Source organism: Bufo bufo, chromosome 6, assembly GCF_905171765.1.
Source record: "Bufo bufo chromosome 6, aBufBuf1.1, whole genome shotgun sequence".
In the NCBI taxonomy this organism is placed as follows: Eukaryota; Metazoa; Chordata; class Amphibia; order Anura; family Bufonidae; genus Bufo; species Bufo bufo.
Genome location: NC_053394.1, coordinates 299,938,727 through 299,961,931, shown reverse-complemented (window position 1 = coordinate 299,961,931; position 23,205 = coordinate 299,938,727). Strand labels below are relative to the sequence as shown.

General features: G+C 46.6%; 1 protein-coding gene across 1 annotated transcript; it reads left to right on the top strand.

Moving 5' to 3' along the window:
• The first annotated feature begins 71 nt into the window (after positions 1-71).
• MSL1 (MSL complex subunit 1) lies at positions 72-18,637 on the top strand. The gene is made up of 8 exons (XM_040434583.1): positions 72-669; positions 4,314-4,543; positions 6,240-6,622; positions 15,599-15,663; positions 16,544-16,611; positions 16,690-16,814; positions 17,499-17,571; positions 17,969-18,637. The coding sequence occupies exons 1-8, from the start codon at positions 220-222 to the stop codon at positions 18,057-18,059; spliced, it is 1,485 nt and encodes a 494-aa protein (XP_040290517.1). The 5' UTR covers positions 72-219; the 3' UTR covers positions 18,060-18,637.
• Positions 18,638-23,205: the final 4,568 nt, after the last annotated feature.

Sequence of the window (23,205 nt, the reverse complement as noted above, 5' to 3'; positions counted from 1 at the left end):
CAGCAGCAGTGCCCCCGGGGTGTACTGTAGGTGTAGGGCAGCCGGCTCTGCCTCCTCTCCTCAGCACAGACACCACACTTCCAGGCTTCCCTCCCTCCCCCCGCCGCCATCTTATCGTGTGCATCCTCCTCCTCGGTTCTGTGTTCAGTGCGCCCTGGGGGCCTCGGCCTCCTCCCCTCACTCGAGGCTGCAGGAGGATGCCGGGCCCGAGGAGGAGTCATGAGCATGAAAGCCAGTGTGTGCCGCCCCAGGCACGACGACCCCTTGTCGGGGGAAGAGCCTCAGGAAAGCTCGGGGCTTGCGGGCCGGAGTAGGCCGCAGCCTGGAGAGCGGGGGCTGAAGAAGGCTCAGGCCGGCCTCAGTGATCCGTGCGGCAAGCTCGCTTGCGAAGCGGGGGCCCTGGCTGATAAAGGAGCTGGGGGAGCTGCCGGGGCGGCGGTGACCGGGGCCGGGGCAGCTACTACGGCCGCCACTGGGCAAGGCCAAGCCCCGGCCTCGAGTTCAACTTCCCCCGGTCCTCGCTGGAGACCGCCGTTGAGAGGGGGCGCCGGAGCCGGGGCCTGCCTCAAGCAGATCGTTATCCTGCAGCTGGACCTGATAGAACAGCAGCAGCACCGGATCCAGGAGCGGGAGCGGCAGATCGGGGAGCTCCGGGCCGAGAAGGACACGGTAAGACGGGGACAGCGCCTGCTGCTAGCGGGGAGCAAGGAAATCGAGCCCGGAGACGGGGCCTGTGCAGAGGAGGGCGGGCGACTTGGTGTATGCAGGAGCTGTGTACATAGAGTAGATGGGTTTATATGGACGTGTGCCCTGCAGCCCGGATCACAGCATAGACAGCGCTGCCAGTATATATACAGGGGCATCATAGACAGCGCTGCCAGTATATATACAGGGGCATCATAGACAGCGCTGCCAGTATATATACAGGGGCATCATAGACAGCGCTGCCAGTATATATATACAGGGGCATCATAGACAGCGCTGCCAGTATATATACAGGGTCATCATAGACGGCGCTGCCAGTATATATATACAGGGTCATCATAGACGGCGCTGCCAGTATATATATATATACAGGGTCATCATAGACGGCGCTGCCAGTATATATATACAGGGTCATCATAGACGGTGCTGCCAGTATATATACAGGGGCATCATAGACAGTGCTGCCAGTATATATACAGGGGCATCATAGACAGTGCTGCCAGTATATATACAGGGGCATCATAGACAGTGCTGCCAGTATATATACAGGGGCATCATAGACAGTGCTGCCAGTATATATACAGGGGCATCATAGACAGCGCTGCCAGTATATATATACAGGGGCATCATAGACAGCGCTGCCAGTATATATACAGGGTCATCATAGACGGCGCTGCCAGTATATATATATACAGGGTCATCATAGACGGCGCTGCCAGTATATATATACAGGGTCATCATAGACGGCGCTGCCAGTATATATATATACAGGGTCATCATAGACGGCGCTGCCAGTATATATATACAGGGTCATCATAGACGGTGCTGCCAGTATATATACAGGGGCATCATAGACAGTGCTGCCAGTATATATACAGGGGCATCATAGACAGTGCTGCCAGTATATATACAGGGGCATCATAGACAGTGCTGTCAGTATATATACAGGGGCATCATAGACAGTGCTGCCAGTATATATACAGGGGCATCATAGACAGTGCTGCCAGTATATATACAGGGGCATCATAGACAGCGCTGCCAGTATATATACAGGGGCATCATAGACAGCGCTGCCAGTATATATATACAGGGGCATCATAGACAGCGCTGCCAGTATATATATACAGGGGCATCATAGACAGCGCTGCCAGTATATATACAGGGTCATCAGAGACGGCGCTGCCAGTATATATATATACAGGGTCATCATAGACGGCGCTGCCAGTATATATATACAGGGTCATCATAGACAGTGCTGCCAGTATATATATACAGGGGCATCATTGACAGCGCTGCCATTATATGTGCGTGTATATATATATACAGGGGCATCATATATAGGGAGACACACTGTATTCTGCTGTATACTCCTACTAGCTCTGCCTAGGGTGGAGGCATAGTATAATATACAGCTATAGGTATATGCGCTGCAGGTGTCTACAGCATTATTCATATACATCCTATTGGGGTCATTTCTCAAACTGGTGTAAAGTAGAACTGGATTGGTTGCTATGGGCAACTAAGGCAGTTCTACTTTACACCAGATTGGTGAATGACCCTTTATGCATATAGTCCTGGCAGTTCTAGTATAGTATATATAGAGGCATTCTATAATATATAGCTATAGGGTGACATATGGATGCCGCAGGCGTCCAAAGCAGTATACAGGTATGTCCTAGGATATGTCTAGAATACTAGCTGTATGGATATATAGAGTATGTATATGTATGTGTGTGTGTATATATATATATATATATATATATATATATATATATATATATATTATTGCAGGCATTATACATAGACTTACTGTGATCATTGGATAATATACAGATGTGTGTATACGGTCTGCTGGAAAGCATAATATTTATTTATTTAATGCACTTATATAGCACTACTATATTCCGCAGCGCTTTACAGACATTAGCATCCAACTGTCCCCAATGGGGCTCACAATCTAAGTTCCCTATCAGTATGTCTGTGAAGTGTGGGAGGAAACCAGAGTCCCGGAGGAAACCCACGCAAACATGGGGAGAACATACAAACTCCATGCAGATGTTGTCCTTGGTCAGATTCAAACCTAGGACCCCAGCGCTGCAAGCCACCGTGCTGCCCATAATATATATATATATACACACACACACAGACAGATATAACAGTATAGGCGTGTATGTAGTCAAACTACCTGGTCTAGCCTCTGCTGCAGGTCCCAAGAGCATGGAGTATTATATATATATATATATATATACCCCTGATGTGTAGTATAGAGGGAAATGCCATATAGCCAGGTAGGTGAATGTACCTGTGCTATATACTGCACACATGCATACAGGGTGGTCATTGCCTCCCCTCCGTCTGCTCGGGGTGGACATGGTGGATGTCTCGGACTATAGAACATGTATAGTGTCTTCCCCTACAAGACAGTCCTGCTATACTGTGTGCATCTTGCGGCTAGACTAGGGGGAGGGAGAGAGGGTTTTTTTTTTTTTGGAAGAGAGAGGGAACTTGTGGAGAGAGGGATGCTTGTGAGGGGGGGAGATGTAGTGTAGCTGGTGCTTCCATGCTGTAATGCTGGGGAATCTGCCTCGCCAGCCCTCCATAGGAAGGACCCATGCAGGCTGAGGTAATGCCACCTCCCTCACCATCTCTTTCCAGCCACCACCCCCCCCCCCCCCCCTTTTTCCCTTTCTCTTTGCCCTCCCCCTTCTCTTACAACCCCCCTCCACCCTATACACATTCATGAGAACCACACAAGACCATCATGGCGTTAGAGGAGGAGGAGGGGGGTGAAGGAAGCGGCGGTTTAAATGGGCTGCCATGGCAACGGGAAGGAGGATGGGATACTATGGATATAAGATTTGCTGGAATCACAGGGAGTCTCCAGATTGATTTATTTTATTAACACCCCCCATATCTTAACCCACTAAATCCTGAGGATGAAGTAGTCAGCAGGCACAGTGATGGTTAATGGAGCCCGCAAGTCTGCAGGAGATTGTATATGCAAGATGAAGGTCTGCCCCCTTAACCCCTGCACTGCCACAGGATCTTGCAGATCAGTCTTCTGTAGGCCCCATTGGCTGTGGATCCCTAGCTCATAGTTAACCCTTGTATGGCCAGTCTTCTGCAGGGACCCGGAATGCAGTCTTGTACAGGGTTAAGCAGCTGCAGTGAGTTTTCTGTGTTCCCCCTCGTCTGCATATCATGGACTAGGGAACCATATTTGCAGGGACTCCCCCCTGTACATGTTGTAGCGCCCCCCAGGCCTGTGGTGTGATTAGCACACATACAGTGATTTGGTGCAATGCAGACTGTATGTGGCCGCTGCTCTGTGTATGTCTGGAGTCTCCCCCCTCCCTATGACTCCCTCTCACTTTCGTACTTTCTCCACCCCCCCATTACAGACCCCCCCCCACCCCTTTTTTTTTTTTTTTTTATTGGTTGTATCTACTCAACTTTAATGTGATTCCTAACTCACTTAACCCTTTCCAGTGTCCATACTTTGTAGACATGCGGCTGTTGAGAAGTCTCTGTGTATGTTCTGCTCTTGCTTCCATCTCTGCTCCTTGGCAATGACTGTTCCAATAAGACACGTTTTTCTCCTTCCCCAGCTCCTGGCCCGCATTGAGCGGATGGAAAGACGTATGCAGTTGGTCAGAAAGGACAGTGAGAAGGATAAACAGCGCACGTCTCAAAGCTGTGAGTCGGCCGTCGACATGCCGGAGGGTCCCCTTCCAGAGAGCGCAGGGGGTGGGGAGTTCCCTCCAGAGGCCTCCCCTCAGTTGCCCGGCCTTACCCCAAAACCCTTCTCCTATGGCAGAAATGCAAAAGGACACAAAAGGTTGGTGGAACTGGATCACCTCACCATTCTGTTCTTCCCAGAAAGCCCATAACCAGTCTGTATTAAAGGATAGATCAGGAATAAAAAGGAATCGGCAATTTATGTCTCATTCACGTGTCCGTGGTAAGATGGTCAGAGATGCCATGAAAATAACAGTTTGGTCCGTGTGTCCGTTTATTGCTCTCCGTGTGTTATCCGTGCTTCACAGACACTGTACAGCTGAAATTATTTTTTTCATAGTATCTCCTCCTAATGGTCCAGGTCCATGAAACACGGGTGGCATCGGTGTCGCATGCATGTTTTTCACAGACCAACAGACTACAACGGGCGTGATGGAATCCGTGAACAGACTGTGCTAAAACACGGATGTGATTGGGTGTGTGTGCTGTCTGTGAACACGTACAGTACACGAGTGTGAATGAGGCATTAGTTAGTAACCTAGTGAAGGTACTGGCACCACTGATGGTTGCCAGCGACACTCTGAATTCAATCTTGCTTAGAGTATGTTCACACTCAGCAGATTTGTTGCAGAAAGTTCAGTGATTTTCCTGGTCATCTGAATGGACCTTGCTGAAACTCATGTGGTTGCAGCTGAAACGGTTTTTAGCTCCAGAAATTTGATCTGCCGCATGAGCATATATTCTTAAAGGAGTTTTCCAGTCTCTTGATATTGATGACCTGTTGTCAGATAGGTGATCACAATGATATTGGTGGACCCAAACCCCCCCCCCCCCCCCCCCCACCAATCAGCTAATGTCATGAGCCAGAAGCACAAAGCTCTGTCAAAGGGCATCTGTCCGAATATTTGTACCTATGACACTGGCATGTGTGCTCTGCAGCTGGAGACATTGGCGTTGGACACATGTTCACATGTGCCTGCAATGCTGAAAAAAATACATAAAAAGGTGCAACCGCTGCTTTCTCTGCACTTTAGGAGAAGTCAAGGCCAGGCATGATCACACTTACACTGCCTGGCCCTGTCGCTCAAAGAGAGCTGAGCCTCTAGGTGTAACGGCAACTCCCCCGTTGCTCCTAGAGGCTTATTTGCATATATTAAAACATAATTTGTCTCAGCCATGTGGGCACATATGAACATGGGACCAACACAGACGCCTTCAGCTGCCAAATGTACATGCAACAGGTCAGCCAGTGTCATAGGTACAAATTTTCTGATAGACGCCCCTTTGACAGAGCTTTGTGCTTCTGGCGGCTAATGACATCAGCTGATTGGTGGGTAGCGGCAGCGTGTGAGCCATATTTTTCAGAACAGCCAGCCCTGTGATAGAAATGCCTATTCTTGTCCATAACTGTGGATAAGAATACGACATGTTCTATCTTTTTTGCGGGGTCAGGGACTGTGTGCTGTCTGCATCTTTTGCAGCCCCATTGAAATGAATGGGCTGGCGTGTGGCAGGTACATGAGCGCAGTGCTGGAGTAAGCAGCTCTGTCCACTCCAGTGCTTATTATCGGTTTTGGAGCAAATGAGCTGATTGGCGGGGGTGTCAGGAGTCAGAACCGCACCAATCTCTTATTGATGACATTATCCTAGGGATGAGCCATCAATATGAAATCTCAGATTTAAATGATGGTATATTGAAAAGTTATTACCGTATATATTCTTCCATGATCAGCGTGTGTTAAAGAAAAGCTTTAAGGCTGTAATGTCCTGAGTTTAACTCAAGTCCTACCTTCTAGGAAATCTGCTTTTGGCAGTACAGAACACAGGACTCCTGTTAAAAGACTGACTTCTGACCTTGCAAAGATGAAGGGCAAGATGTCAAGGTTGCCGGCAGAGGCAGAAGATGCAGAGCCTGGGGGTTCGGTGTCTGAGACAGGCTGTCGGAGAGATCTGCGCAGCAAAGAGACTCCCGAAAAATCTCAATCTCCAGCGGATACTCCCCTGAGCTCCGCATGGACCAGCTCTGCGGCATCCTCATTAAAAGACGGTGAACCAAACCCTGGCGAGGTAGATTCTCTGCCCTACCTTGCCACCACGGACATGTACCTCTGCCGGTGGCATCAGCCGCCACCTTCACCGCTGAGAGAGCCCTCTCCCAAGAAAGAGGAGTGTGTGGCAAGTAAGAAGCAATTCCCTCTTTAATGTGTCTTCCAGTTTCCCAGGGATGGAGATGCGACTCCTTTCTTATGCTGTGCTACTGGAAACAACAGAGTCTATAATCCCTAAAAGAGTTGGGTCATGTTTAGTTTCAGCCACAGTGGGGTTCTGATCATCCCTACTTGTCAGGCCTGTATTACACTGGCTGAGGGTCGGCCAGATCATCTCTAACAAGCATTCGTGGGAATATGTGTAAAAGTACCGGCAATTACCCGATAATCGGGCTTGTTCATCTGGTAATCGCATCTTTTATGGAGGCACCAAAATTGTTTGCCGGCAGTAGATTGTGGTGTCTAATCGCGCTCTGCTACCGGCAAATAATGATTCTGTATGAGGACGAATGATGGCATTATTGATCGTCCCTCCCCATACTGTGGAGGAGATTAGTGCTCTCCTTCACTGATGAGCAGGCGACTGTCAGGAAGGTTCATCTGCCAGTGTAATACAGCCCTTAATCAGTCTGACAGTAAGCAGATCAGAGTGTTCCCCTGCTGACACCTCCCCAGTGATCAGCTGTGATTCGTTGGGAATCTCAGCAGTGAGTGTTTGATTTCCCTGCAGCGCTACCACAGGGGAAATAAAGCATTACACAGATCCCATTCAGGTAAAGAGGTTGTCTGTGCAGAACAGGTCAGGTCTTCCAGAGCTCTCCTTAGCCACGAAATGAGGATCCTGAACAGAGGACCCCTAGCTTCTATTAATTTCCTAATAGTCTATGAAAAGGGGTTTTCTAAACTGGACAACCTTGTTCATTACTGAGGCCTTGACAGGCAGTTTGTGATGAAAGTGCCATAAACTTCTCCCATCTCCTAAGGTCTGAAACTAGTCTTAGGCCTCTTTTACACGGGCGAGTTTTCTGCGCGGGTGCAATGCGTGAGGTGAACGCATTGCACCTGCACTGAATCCGGACCGATCATTTCTATGGGGCTGTGCACATGAGCTTTGATTTTCACGCATGACTTATGCGTTGCATGAAAATCGCAGCATGCTCTATATTGTGCGTTTTCACGCAACGCAGGCCCCATAGAAGTGAATGGGGCTGCGTGAAAATCGCAAGCATCCGCAGGCAAGTGCGGATGCGGTGTGATTTTCACGCATGGTTGCTAGGAGATGATCGGTACGGGGATCCGATCGTTATTATTTTCCCTTATAACATGGTTATAAGGGAAAATAATAGCATTCTTACTACAGAATGCTAAGTAAATTAGGGATGGAGGGGTTAAAAAAATAATAATTATTAAACTCGCCTCATCCACTTGTTCGTGCTGCCTGCCTCGTCTTCTTTCTTCTTCTTTGCTGACCTGGGAGGAAAAGGACCTTTGGTGACGTCACTGCGCTCACCACATGGTCCATCACCAATAATTATTATTTTTTTAACCCCTCCAGCCCTATTTTACTTAGCATTCTGTAGTAAGAATGCTATTATTTTCCCTTATAATCATGTTATAAGGTAAAAATAATAAAATCTACACAACACCTAACCCAAACCCGAACGTCTGTGAAGAAATTGGGGTCTGGGTACCAAATATGCTGATTTTTCTCACGCCCGTGCAAAACGCATTAAAACGCTTTGCACTCGTGCGGAAAAATCGCACATTTTGCCGCGACGCACACGTTGCGGCTTATGCATGTTTCTGTTGCACGGAAAAACCGCAGCGTTATGCAGTACCAGCAAAGTGTAAGAGATTTTAAAAATCTTATGTACACTTTGCTTTTTAGTTCTGTGCATAAACTGACCTGCTGTGTGAATTTTGGAATAAGCAGCAGATCCATTTTTTTTGTGCTGATTTTCACCCTTTTCAATTCAAGGGTGAGATCTGCGGCAAAACTGCTTCAAATCGGTAGGTAAAAAAACAAACAAAAAACAAGGCTTCTTTCACACCTCCGGTGTGAAACTCTAGCATGGCTGTTCCGTCAGACAAGTGGAGAATCGGCCGGACACAAACCGCAGCATGCAGCTATTTGTGTCCAGTCGGTTCTCTGCTTGTCTACCGGAATGTGTGTGGATCTCCGCCCGGACCCAATTATACTTAATGGGGCCGCCCGGCAGTGCTGGATCTGGAGAATTACTGCAGGCTGTTCCAGCAGAGAATTCAACCAGAGGTGTGAAAGTAGCTTAACATGTGGATTTTAGTGTGCAAACGCACAGAAATCCTCATGGAAAGACGTTAGCCTTAAGCCTCATGCACACGGTCGTTGTTTGGGTCCGCATCCGAGCCGCCGTTTTGGCGGCTCGGATGCGGACCCATTCACTTCAATGGAGCCGCAAAAGATGCGTGGCCCCGCTAAAAAAAAATAACATGTCTTATTCTTGTCTGCATTTTGCGGACAAGAATAGGCCTTTATATTGTTGGTGCCCGTTCTTTTCCGCAAATTGCGGAAGGCAACACGGGCGGCTTCCGTTTTCTTGTGGATACGCGGTTTGCGAACCGCAAAAAACGGCACGGCCGTGTGCATGAGGCCACACGTAGCGTATTTAAAAAAAAATAAAAATTTCTATCATTCCGCAGCCGATTCCTCGTGTAAATTTTTGATTTAGCTGCAGATTTCACCACTATATGTTGAAGGGGTGGGATCCACAGTGAAACTCTGGCATTTCCACAACAGAACGAGAGTACCTTGAAGCTGTAAAACCTCAGCACGCTGATATTTCTGCTACACGTCAGTGTTTTTTTTCAGAACATCCTCCACATGTACTGTACTGTAATTTGCTATGGAAGTCTGCAGCACATCTGAATTCGCCTTAAGGGTTTGTTGCACTCGGTTGATTTTTCTTTCTTATTCAGCATCTAGAACGGGGATCAGCAACCTCCGGCACTCCAGCTGTTCTGAAACTACAACTCCCAGAATCCTCCTTTCACTTCATTGGGAGTTAAAAGAACAGCCGAGTAAGGCTACTTTCCCACTAGCGTTCGGGGCTCCGCTTGTGAGTTCCGTTTGAAGGCTCTCACAAGCGGCCCCAAACGGATCCGTCCGGCCCTAATGCATTCTCAGTGGAGGCGGATCCGCTCAGAATGCATCCGCCTGCCAGCGTTCAGCCTCCTCTCCGCTCAGTGAGCGGACACCTGAACGCTGCTTGCAGCGTTCGGGTGTCCGCCTGGCCGTGCGGAGGCGAGCGGATCCGTCCAGACTTATAATGGAAGTCAATGGGGACGGATCCGTTTGAAGATGACACTATATGGCTCAATCTTCAAGCGGATCCGTCCCTTATTGACTTTCAATGTAAAGTCTGAACGGATCCGCTCGGGCTACTTTCCCACTTAAAATTTTTTTTAAGTTATAATGCAGACGGATCCGTTCTGAACGGATGCAAACGTCTGCATTATAGGAGCGGATCCGTCTGATGAAACATCAGACGGACCCGCTCCGAACGCTAGTGTGAAAGTAGCCTAAGTTTGCATGTTGGGAGTTGTAGTTTCACAGCAGCTGGAGTGCCGCTTGCTGATTCCTGGTCTAGAACAACTCTCTTGCAGTAGACATCAAACAGAAGACATATGAAATGAATACATTTAAAGTAAGGGCCACTTTGTAGCCATTTTAAAGGTTGTTAGGGCTCAATGGGCAGTTCTCTGAGATACGGTTATCAGTCACTCCCTTACAAGCCTGGAGTATGCTGACACCGCCTGTAGTCTTGTGTGCACTTCTGATAATGGCAATGAATACAATTCCTCAGCTTCTCCTGTGCCTGAAGAATGTATAATCTATTTCTAGAGTTGTGGGTTAAGCACCGAGCAGTATCTGTGATATATGGTAGACGTGACTTTTTTTTTATTGGTTCACTAATGCTCTGGACACACGTGTATCATGGTCTTTGTTAGAAATAGGATCTGCGACACAGTGCTTGATCCACTGCCTGGCAGGCACCAGAAGTGGGCGACAGACAGAAAATAGCGCTAAGGCTAGGGCTGCGCGACACATAGGGCACAACTACACTGCAACATGTGTTGAGAGACATTTTGTCGCCCCAATGTCGCAAGACAATTTTTATGATAGTCTATGGTAGGGCTGGCCAACCTGCGGCTCTCCAGCTGTTGTAAAACTACAATTCCCACCATGCCCTTCTGTAGGCTGATAGCTGTAGGCTGTCTGGGCATGCTGGTAGTTGTAGTTTTGCAACCGCTAGAGAGCCGCAGGTTGGCCAGCCCTGGTCTATGGTGTCGCACTGCAACGCGACAGTTGCATAAAAATCCATCTTAGGCCTCATGCACACGACCATTGTTGTGTTCCGTGTCCGTTGTTCCGTTTTTCGTGATTTTCTGCGGACCCATTGACTTTCAATGGGTCCGTGGAAAACTCGGCTAATGCACCGTTTGTCATCCGCGTCCGTGGTTCCAGTCCGTCAAAAAAATATAACCTGTCCTATTTTTTTCACGGAAAACGGTTCGCGGACCCATTCAAGTCAATGGGACCGTGAAAAAATGTGGAGGCACACAAGATTGTAGTCAGCGTCCGTTTTTTTCCTATCATTTGCATGGCAAACTTGACAGACTTTTTTTTACTTTGCTTCATGTCTGGTGACAAGACAAACGGATCACGGAACATCGGAACCCCATTTTGCGGAACGGAACACAACAACGGTCGTGTGCATGAGGCCTTAGAGGGATTTTTTGCTACTGTCGCGTCGCAGTGCGACACCATAGACTATCATTACAAAAAATTGTTGAGCAACACATGTCGTCGTGTAGCCCTAGCCTAAATGCAGCACTTTTTTCCCTTTCAAATATGACAGAACCTGCAGCAGGGCCTGCCAATAAGATGTGAGCCTTGTTTTCCAGGTGCCCCAGCTTATTGACATTTTAAGTTGGTACTTAATGATTTTCAGTACTGAAGGTAAGTAGTAAACCTTAAAGGAGTATTTCGGTAGGTAAAAGTTATCCCCTATGCACAGGATGGGGGATAACGATCAGAACGTGGGGGTCTATCCCTGGGACCTCCACAGATCACGAGAACAAGGGCCCTGTACCCCCTTCTGCTTCCCTGAAATGACCTGTGGATAGAGGATAGCTTTTACCTACCGGAATACCCCTTTAAGGTTGGGTTCACAAGTGACTGCTTTAGCTGCAGATTTGCTGTTATGCATTTTCATGTGAAGCAAATCTGCAGCGTTGTACAGTACCAGCAAAGTGAGTGCGCCTTCAGAAATTCTCAGCCACAGCATGTCGGTTTATACCGTGGATTTCATTGTGGAAATAACTGCGTCTAATCGGCATATTTTCTGCAGCAAAATCCACAGCATGTGAGCACCCTTTGGTGCATTTATTTTTCTGCAGCAGATAAGCTGCAGCATTTCTGGTTCTAATCAGTCACTTGTGAATCCATCCTAAGGGCGGATGCCGTGCGTGGCATCCGCTGCGTGAAAGACAGCCAAGCCCCTCTCCGGACAGCAGAGACACGGAGCATTAACACGATTGATAATGCTCCGTGCCTCTCTGTGATCTCTTTACTACAAAATCACAGTGAGATAAAGTTGTCACCGTGATTTTGTAGTAAAGAAATCACAGAGAGGCACAGAGCATTATCAGTCATGTTAATGCTCAGTGTCTCTGCTGTCCGGAGAGGGGCTTGGCTCTCTTTCACGCAGCGGATTACCCACACGGCATCCGCTCATGTGAAAGAGCCCTAAGGGGTTTCTCTGGGGCTTACATAATTGACTTATCTTCAGGATAGATTATCAGTATCTGGTCTTGGCAATTTGACTTGCAGCACCCCTGCTGGTCAGCTATTTGTACAGGACCTGTAGCCCCCTTCAATGAGGCCAACAGGCTGAAGAATACTCTGCAGCCCCTTCCGACAGCTGATTAGTAGGAATACCGGGAGTCACCCATCCTGAAGATAAGCCTTCGATATTTAAAGGGGTTGTCCAACATAATGAAAATCTCACACATGCCCTGCAATAGCCAAAATAAAATAAAAAATAAGTTGTACTCAACTCTTTCTCAGCGCCATTCTTTGCAATGATGGTCTGGTCCTTCAGCTGCTGATTAACAGAGAGCAGTGATGACCTGCAGATGTACAGCATGTGACTGCTACAGCCAATCGGTGTCCTCAGTGGTCTAACGTTGAGGACAGTGATTGGCTTGTAACAGTGATGTGCCGTACACATGCATGTCACTACCACTGTGACGTGCAGGTGCTAGGCCGCTGAGGACAATGATTGGCTGCAGCGGTCATGTGCCATACACCTCTGATTTACTGCTGCAGTTTGTAAACCATCAGTAGGAGGACGACAGGACCAGCACCACAAAGAATTGCGCTGGAGAAAGGGGCGGGTGTAATGTGGTGATTTTTTATTTTTAAGGCTTTTGGAGGGCCTGTCTGAGATTTTTAGTTGTCTCGGACAACCCCTTTAAGTGCTCAAAAACCCCTTTAAAGCAAGCCTGTCACCAGGGAATTCACTGTACCTTTTAAACCATATGCAAATTAGCAGGTAAGTGCACCAAGGGTGGGCTTAAAGGGAACCTGTCACCGGGATTTTGTGTATAGAGCTGAGGACATGGGTTGCTAGATGGCCGCTAGCACATCCGCAATATCCAGTCCCCATAGCTCTGTGTGCTTTTATTGTGTAAAAAAAAACTATTTGATAGATATGCTAATTAACCTGAGATGAGTCCTGTACGTGAGAGGAGTCAGGGACAGGACTCATCTCAGGTTAATTTGCATATGTATCAAATCGTTTTTTTTACACAATAAAAGCACACAGAGCTATGGGGACTGGGTATTGCGGATGTGGTAGCGGCCATCTAGCAACCCATGTCCTCAGCTCTATACACAAAATCCCGGTGACAGGTTCCCTTTAAGTCACTCTGTGCACCCTTGCTCCTCTGCCAACCCCTCCCTCTCCTTTGACACGGCCAGGTTTCTGCATAGTCCTCTCTCGCCTGGACCTGTCAATCAAGAACAAGAGGGAGGGGCTGGCAGGAGGAGCGGGGGTGCACTTATCGACTCATTTGCATATGTATTCAGGTACTTTTTCTCTGGAATGAAGCAGTGGATTGCTAAGTGACAGGTGTCATTACATTTAGCTAAACTAGCCCTACAAGCCATTGAGCCGGGTTACATGATTGTTTCCATCTGCCAGTGATTTGTAGCTTGTCACACGTGTTACGTTAGTTAGTGGTGAGGGTTCCCATATGCGGTGTGGCCCGGCTGTGGGATCCGCATGTGGATTACACCTAATTACCGGGCTGTACCTGTACTTGAGTCGAAACAAAAGCAATTACATGTGCACCCTGGCAATTAGCATCTGGGCCGCACCCTAAAGCTATGGATAGGTCCGTACTGTACAGTATATGCCTATTAGTAATAGTTCACGTTAGATGAAGCTACCAGAATATTTATGGGTGACAACTTGCACCATCTTGTTGCTGCCCTTAGAAAACTGAAGGGCTCAAACAGTGGGGGATGAGAGTTCTGGGGTGCTCAGTGCCGCTTCCAAAGTGAGGTGGGTGACGCTTATTCAGTAGATCCTGCTCTCCACAATCCGTATTGATGATCGTTGCTTTAATTCTTAAATAACGCCATGTCTAACGAGGTCAGTCAAAATGACTCAGCGCAGTGTATGAAATGAAAGCTGGATTCATGTTTGCATGGTCACTGCAGTTTCTGGTTTCCACCCTGTATTATTTCAGTAATTACTTCAGTAAATATTGGGCTCACCGCTCCTGCCGATATGAATTAGATTAGGAGTTGAGCAGCTGAATTTTTTTCATTTTGATCGGCCCAGTCTGGATTGTGACTCCTATTAGGTGCTCGTATCTGTAGACATGTAAGGCCCCTTTCACACGGGCGAGTATTCCGCGCGGATGCGATGCGTGAGGTGAACGCATTGCACCCGCACTGAATACCGACCCATTCATTTCTATGGGGCTGTTCAGATGAGCGGTGATTTTCACGCATCACTTATGCGTTGCGTGAAAATCGCAGCATGCTCTATATTCTGCGTTTTTCACGCAACGCAAGCCCCATAGAAGTGAATGGGGTTGCGTGAAAATCGCAAGCAAGTGCGGATGCGGTGCGATTTTCACGCATGGTTGCTAGGTGACAGTCTATTCACGTTATTATTTTCCCTTATAACATGGTTATAAGGGAAAATAATAGCATTCTGAATACAGAATGCATAGTAGGTGATCAATTGAGGGTTAAAAAAAAATAAAAAAATTAACTCACCTTCTCCTTTTGTTCGCGTAGCTCCGGGTCTCTTCTTTACTTCTCAAAAGATGAACTATCGGATAGGACCTGTGGTGACGTCAGATCACATGGTCCATCACCACGGTGATGTACCATGTGATTGGAGCATGTGATCTGACGTCACCAAAGGTCCTTTAGCCGATAGTTCATCTTTTGAGAAGTAAAGAAGAGACCCGGAGCTACGCGAACAAAAGGAGAAGGTGAGTTTATTATTTATTTATTTTTTTAACCCTCAATTGATCACCTACTATGCATTCTGTATTCAGAATGCTATTATTTTCCCTTATAACCATGTTATAAGGGAAAATAATACAATCTACAGAACACCGATCCCAAGCCCGAACTTCTGTGAAGAAGTTCGGGCTTGGGTACTAAACATGCGTGATTTTTCTTACACGAGTGCAAAACGCATTACAATGTTTTGCACTCGCGCGGAAAAATCGCGGGTGTTCCCGCAACGCACCCGCACATTTTTCCGCAACGCCCGTGTGAAAGAGGCCTTAGGCAGCTGCTATACCGCTTCCTTGGTCTGTTGGTGAGAGATCCCTAGATAGACTGGTGAAACAGCGCCTCTAGTGGCTGAAATAGAAAAAAGCCATCCGTTTGGATATTAGAATAGTTACCGTTGCCTTTTTCAGTGAGCAGCTTTGTCTCATTGTAGGAAATAAATGTAATGTAATGGGTGTAGTAACTGCATGCATGTGGTCTACAGTGCACTGATGCCTCATGACCTTTGCATTATTATTCCCAGTTCCTTCATGGAGAGAGCATCCAGTAGAACCTCTTCAGGACTTGAACGCATCAGACGTACCAGAGGTAAGATCTTTATACATATGAGTCAGTCACATACATTGTACAGGCTTAAGATGATAGGACTCATTAAAAATCCCATTCATTGCTGTGTATAAAAAAAACTGATAGTCACAGGTGTCTTTAAAGGGGTTATCCAGGCCCTTTATTGACCCCCAGAATGCCTGGGCCCTTCCTCTAGAGCAGGCATGCTCAACCTGTGGCCCTCCAGCTGTTGCAAAACTACAACTCCCAGCATGCCTGAACAGCCTACAGCAGGGCATGGTGGGAGTTGTAGTTTTAGAACAGCTGGAGGGCCGCAGGTTGAGCACCCCTGCTCTACAGCATACTTACCTGCTCCCCGGGAACCCGCAATGCTAGGGGGCTGGTCACCATCATGGCCTGCTTTTTGAACCACGCGGCGGCCGTGCAGGGATCTAGAGGGACACCTGTGGCGGGGAGCGGGGTAAGTATGCTCTAGAGGAGAGGCCCGGGCATTTTGGGGGCCATTATAGGGTTTGGATAACTCCTACAACTTTCTATTAGATGCTGTAATAAAAACCAGGCAGTAGCTTTTATCTGCACCCACATATGGCTCCTTCTGAACACCCATCCATACTGCCACATCAGAGCTACCCATATGTAAATGGCTGATGCAAAATTGTAGCACCTCATTCATAAAGAAGCCGCGCATTTGCATACAGAGCATGCTCCATGGCAGTAACCCGTATTACCGTTAATGGGGTACTAATCATGGCAAACTGGTTGAATACACTTTTGCTACCAATTACTTTTTAGAAAGCATGATGAACAGTAAACAGGTTTACCTCACAGAAGAAAATGGGATTGCTGGGATTTAGATGACATTTGGGAAACCTCCTCCACATCCTGTGCTCTCTCGTTCTAGAATCTGGACGATGCAGTGTTTGCAAAGAGACATGCCAAGTTAGAGCTAGATGAAAAGAGGAGAAAAAGGTGAGGACTGTAGATTTCTCACTCATGCCATAGGCATCTTGGGGGCCTCCTGTAAATTCTTTCATACGCTTCCATTAGGTGGGACATTCAGAGGATTCGTGAGCAGCGAATCTTGCAGCGACTGCAGCTGAGGATGTACAAGAAAAAGGGGAATCAAGAGAGTGAGCCTGAGGTCACCTCCTTCTTTCCAGAACCTGATGATGGTAGGTCTGGCTTGGTCTGTGCTTTCATTGCCCTGAATAGGTAGAATTGTGGCCTGGCTTACTTTAGAATGGCTTTTACGGTTTTGTGGGTGATACTGCTGCTTACCCATATAAGCACACAGCCATTGGTGGTCAGTTTGATAGCCACATGTCTGTGTAGATTCTGGCTATTTCACAGCTGCGTGTGAACCCAGCCTGATTCATACAATTGTTTCCTATGGTTTGATCCCCCCCATGGTTGTGCTCACCCGTGGGCTCCCACTGTAGTGGATTTTCAGTGGCTGTATTCTTTGACTTGACGCTATCATGCTGCATAGAAAAAAACCTAGCTCATCTACACTTTAGTCCTGCTTATTCTGTGATGCCCGGGTCCCACTCCAACCTTGTGTCCTCAGTATGAAAAAAAAATGTAGTCTCGTTTCAGCATAGAATCATAATCAAGGATGCCAGAAGCCTCTGAAACATGTCCGCATTTCCATGTAGTTGTGGGTTGGAAAGTTCAGTCCCCCAAATGGAGCTTGAAGTTGAGCATGCACATTGCCGCGCTGTTCATCCCCAATCGACTGCTGAAAATAGCTGAGCGCCGTACTTGGCTATTTCTGGCAGTCCCTAGAGAGTGACTGGATCGGCCACGTGCAAGAGCGATTTCTCCACCCTGAATTAACTACTTTTTCTTCTTTACAGTGGAGTCTGTAATGATCACCCCCTACCTCCCCGTTGTGGCATTTGGACGGTCCTTGCCGAAAATTACCCCACAGTAAGTATATAATTTAATATGGAACGAAACACATTTTATTTTTGGATATGTGCAGCTGCAGTCAGAGATCAGCGCTCAGGACTGAGGCTTTCCAGACATGTTAAGTTAGTTTCCGGGACATACTCGGGTGCATCTATAAGGTGGCCTCCTGCAGCTAGGACTGCAGTGCAAGGTAGGGTCCCTCTACGCTGTCTGGCCAGAATGCATTTTCTGCCAGGCCTTTATTACAAAAGTAATGATCTGTATGAGGTGCTGCTTGCAGTTAAGGGGGAGATTCCCAAAAACATGTCACCGTACACAGATCATACCAGTGCATTTGATGATACAATATAACGAAAGGTTCTCAGTTCTGTCTTTGTTGCAGGTTTGCTTACCTTGGCTTTACTTTTCCCTACAGGAGTTTTGAGCTCCCCTGGCTAGATGATCGGAGTCGATGTCGTATTGAAATGCAGAAAAAGCAGACTCCACATAGGACACCTCGTAAATAGGCTGGGAACACTTGTCTTGTGACAACCTATAAATACAGAGTAAAATGCACTGCAGGTTGATGTATACGAAATCCAAGGGGTTTATGCTGCCTTTCTCTTTAACCTCAAGTGTGGCCTCCAATGTATATCGGACCCCACTGGCTTTGAAGTTGTTCACTTTCAAAGAATCAGATCGCTTTTTTTTTTTTTTTTTTTGTGGTCTTGATCAAGTTCCAAACTGGACATTTATTGTAAATGGAGCAGACCTGCTGTCACCGTCTTGTTTGACTTCATAAACGCCATGGCTTATCTGTACAATGTGCTGCATGATCTCTGCAGAGCATCAGATTTCCCGCCCATTTCAATGTCAAGCTTCACTTACCGTGCATTTCCATACAGGCTTCATCTTTAAACTGACAATGGGAATTCTGTAGACAGAAGAGGTACTTCATGTGCTGGAATAATCAATCCATTAAAAGCTCCAATTGATTTTACATGATGCCAGATTAATACGTTGTGTGTTCCCATTAAAGGGCATCCAGGACTTTAAAGGGAACCTGTCACTGGGATTTTGTGTATAGCGCTGAGGACATGGGCTACTAGATGGCCACTAGCACATCTGCAATACCCAGTCCCCATAGCTCTGTGTGCTTTTATTGTGTAAAAAACCACACTATTTGATACATATGTAAATTAACCTGAGATGAGTCCAGTGTGAAGGAGCCCAGCACAGCCCCGCATCCTCCGAATCTCCTCCTTGCTCCCCGACGTCAGAAAGCTAGAGCGCCGTAATCTCGCGATGCACGAGCTAGCACATGCGCAGTGTCCTCATAGTGTTCCTTCCCTGTGCTGGCATCAGCCTCAGGGAAGGAACTGCACATGCGCGAACTCGCGCACCGCAAGATTACGGCGCTCTAGCTTTCTGACGTCGGGGAGCAAGGAGGAGATTCTTAGGATGTGGGCGGTGCTGGGCTCCTTCACGCTGGACTCATCTTGGGTTAATTTGCATATGTATCAAATAGTTTTTTTTTACACAATAAAAGCACACAGAGCTATGGGGACTGGGTATTGCAGATGTGCTAGTGGCCATCTAGCAACCCATGTCCTCAGCTCTATACACAAAATCCCGGTGACAGGTTCCCTTTAATATTTATGACCTATCCTCAAATAGGCCATCAATATCTGATCAAAGTCCGTCTGACACCCCCAATAATCAGCTTTTTCAGTGTAGCTCGGGCGCTGGGACTACACAGCTCTATCTGTTGTGTAGAGTATGTATCTTGTTACTGCAACACTATTGACTTCAATGGGAGCAGTTCTGCAGTTACTAGCTCTGCCCACTACATGGATTGATGGGTGGAGCTGTGTAGTTTCCATTTCCAGCAGCTAATATGTGGGGGGGTTGGATCTCCACCGATTTAGATATTGATTGTCTATCGTTTGGAAAGGCCATCTGTATTAAAATCCTGGAATACCCCTTTAACCGTATGAGTTGTGGCTGGTATCCTGCCTCTCCATTAAATTTTCTACAACTGTGTCTCCAAACTTGTCTCACAAACCTGTCACTCGCTCCCACCACATATTAAAAAGCTGCAGTATTAAAGGACATCTGTCAGCAGATTTGTACCTATGTACTGGCTGACCTGTTACATGTGCGCTTGGAAGCTGAAGGCATCTGTGTTTGTCCCATGTTCATTTGTGCCCGCAATGCTGAAAAAAATGGACATTGTCGTTACACCTAGAGACTCTACGTTCTCTTTGATTGACAGGGCCAGGCAGTGAAGACATCATCATGCCTGACTGCCTCAATCACAGTGGAGAGGGGTGTGGCAGTTGCAGAGAGCTGAGCCTTTAGGTGTAATGGAAACTCCCCCATTGCTCCTAGAGGCTTATTTGCATATAATAATACATCATTTTTCTCAGCAATGCGGGCACATATGAACATAAGACCAACACAGATGTCTTCAGCTGCCAAGAGGACATGTAATAGGTCAGCCAGTGTCATAGTTACAAATCTGCTGACAGATGCCCTTTAACAGAGATTTCTGTTATTGTGGACCTCCTGTATGTTACAAAATTGATATGTCTATCATCAAAAACAGATCAGATTGGTATTCCTATTACTGCTACTTCTCCATTTCTCTGCAGTACTCTTCCTCCTGGCCTATTGTCCCCTTATAGAACAGCTCCCTCTACCTGTGATCTGTGGCATATATTTTGAGTACTTATCTCCCCTGCTTTATATGTATAGAATAGTATGAAATGTCTCCCATCTCTTTGTCTTATACAGTCAGTATATTTCCACCTTTGGTTCCCTGCAATTTCAAGTCAAATGAGCAGTGGTCTTTAGCTGTCAGAATTGCTTTTTCATGTTGTGCGCATGCATCTAGTGGGGACAGCCATTTTGTATTTAAAGGGCTGGTATCCAGTCAATCAATTTTTTTTTTTTTTATAAAGTCACATCAGAGTCCCAGCTCGAGGGATCCTTTTTGGAAACCTTTTCTTTAAACCCAAGGGAGAAACCGATAGACGCAAATCGGTTTGATGGCGTTAAACCAGCATGAGTACAAAATGGCTGCTTCTATGCTTGAATGTAGAAAATGATTACTAGCCGAAGAAGGAAGTCCCTTGGCCTACAACAAAGAAGATAAAAACTCCTCTCCAATATGTAATGGGCAAATGATCTGAAGTGGTCTTTACCTAAAAATTGTCCGTTCAAGAAAGCGACAACCATGGCTGCTTCCCACCTGCACGACAGGAGCACTGTGAAAGGAACCGTCGCCTGCCGTTCTCTGCCAGCGGGGCCTGCATTGCATTGATCTCAAGAGATCGAGGTGTTGCCTGAACTCTGTCCTCACAGTGCAAAAACAGTTTACATTTTCACAAACTCTTCACCTTTCTCACAGTTCAATTTTTTTTTTCTAATGTGTAAAATATTTTGTTTCTGTGTAAATATTTTAAAATGAGTAATGTCTTGGGAGAAATTGTCCTTTTTTTTTTTTTTTTTGTCTTTGTAAATAAAGCTTGGGGCGATTTAAATTTCAGTATTTTCCAGGTTAGATCACAGTGTTTAAGGGAGGGTTGTGGGATAAGTTACAGGCTTGTTATGTTTTGAGCATTGAGAACCTTAATTTCCTTCAAATTTTTTTCTTTTGTAACAATAAAACTGGAAAACTTGTTTTGGGGAATATTTCCCTCGTAACAGTTTTGTCTTGTATTATAGTTTATAGCCACAATTTTTATTTCACTCCCTGCAGGTGTTAAAGGTCCCTGCAGGTTATGAAGGAAAAGATATTGGTGACCTACCATGAGTAGGGCTGAGCGAATCGACTTTGGATGAAACATCCGAAGTCAATTTGCATAAAACTTTGTTCTAATGCTGTACGGAGCACAGTATCAGATTGTGGGGATCCAACTCCTGGCACCCCCACTGATCAGCTGCTAGAAGAGACTGATGCCCTCACCAGTGAGCGCTCTGGCCTCCTCACGGTTTACCGAGCACAGTGCCGTACATTGTATAGTGGCTGTGCTTGGTGTTTCAGCTCAGTCCCATTCACTTGAATGGGACTGAGCTGCCCCTAGGCCACATGACCAATGTACAGTGATGTCTTTTAAACAGCTGATTAGCGGGGGTGCCTGACAGATCTGATACTGATAACCTATCCTGAAAATAGGCTATTAATATCAAATTCCCGGATAAACTCTTTAAAGGGGTATTCCAGCATTTCAATATTGATTGCCTACCCTCAGGACAGGCTATCCATATCTGATCAGTTGTTCCTGAGTACCTTCAGAACTACAGAGCTCTGTCCACTGAGTAGTGGGATGGTGCTGGTTAGTACAGCGCTGCTTCCATTTACTTCAGGAGAAGCAGTAGCCACCAACGTCCTCTACAAAATAGACGAAGCTGTGTAAAGACAACACCAACCTCCGGCACTGGAGCTACTGACGATCAGCTGTGGTGACCGGTCTCAGACCCCCGCCAATCTGATATCAATGACCATCAATTTTAAAATCTTTGAATACCCCTTTTCAGGCTTGGTACTAAGGTGTTAAATAAGGTGCCCAATGCCCATTAAAAGATATGACCTTTACTAGATAGGGGGGGGGGGGGGGGGGGGGGATTCTTACTTGGGACCACTCCATCACATCAGGCAGAGCAGAGACCGTATAATGATTAATTCACACACGTCAGATTTTGTGGCAGAAATGTATCAGTTCCACCCATCTGAATGGGGATGTTTTGGTGGGAAGTGCATGGATTTCGGCAACCCTCATTCAGATTTTTGGTCACATGTGAAAGTGCAGAAAGTAAGAATGGATGGAGTCAATATCACCACGGCCTGCAGCCACATGTATCCTTAGGCCTCTTTCACACAGGCGAGATTTCTGCGCGAGTGCAATGCGTGAGGGGAACGCATTGCACCCGCACTGAATCCGGACCCATTCATTTCTATGGGGCTGTGCACATGAGCGGTGATTTTCACGCATCACTTGTGCGTTGCGTGAAAATCGCAGTATGCTCTATTTTGTGTGTTTTTCACGTTCAACGCAGGCCCCATAGAAGTGAATGGGGCTGCGTGAAAATCTCAAGCAAGTGCGGATGTGGTGCGATTTTCACGCATGGTTGCTAGGAGATTATCGGGATGAAGACCCGATCATTATTATTTTCTCTTATAACATGGTTATAAGGGAAAATAATAGCATTCTTAATACAGAATGCTTAGTAAAATAGGGATTTTTTTTTTAACTCTCCTTAATTAACTTGTTCCAGCAGCCCGGATTCTCTTCTGTCTTCTTTGAGGAAAAGGACCTGTGGTAACGTCACTGCGCTCATCACATGATCCATCACCATGGTGATGGATCATGTGCTGAGCGCAGTGACGTCACCACAGGTCCTTTTCCTCAAAGAAGAAGAAAGTAGAGAAGCCGGGAAGTGGATTAAGGTGAGTAAAAAAAAAAAAATTTAACCCCTCAATCCCTATTTTACTAAGCATTCTGTATTAAGAATGCTATTACTTTCCCTTATAACCATGTTATAAGGGAAAATAATAAAATCTACACAACACCTAACCCAACCCAAACATGCTGATTTTTCTCACGCGCGTGCAAAAAGCATTAAAATGTTTTGCACTCGCGCGGAAAAATCACGCATTGTCCCGCGACG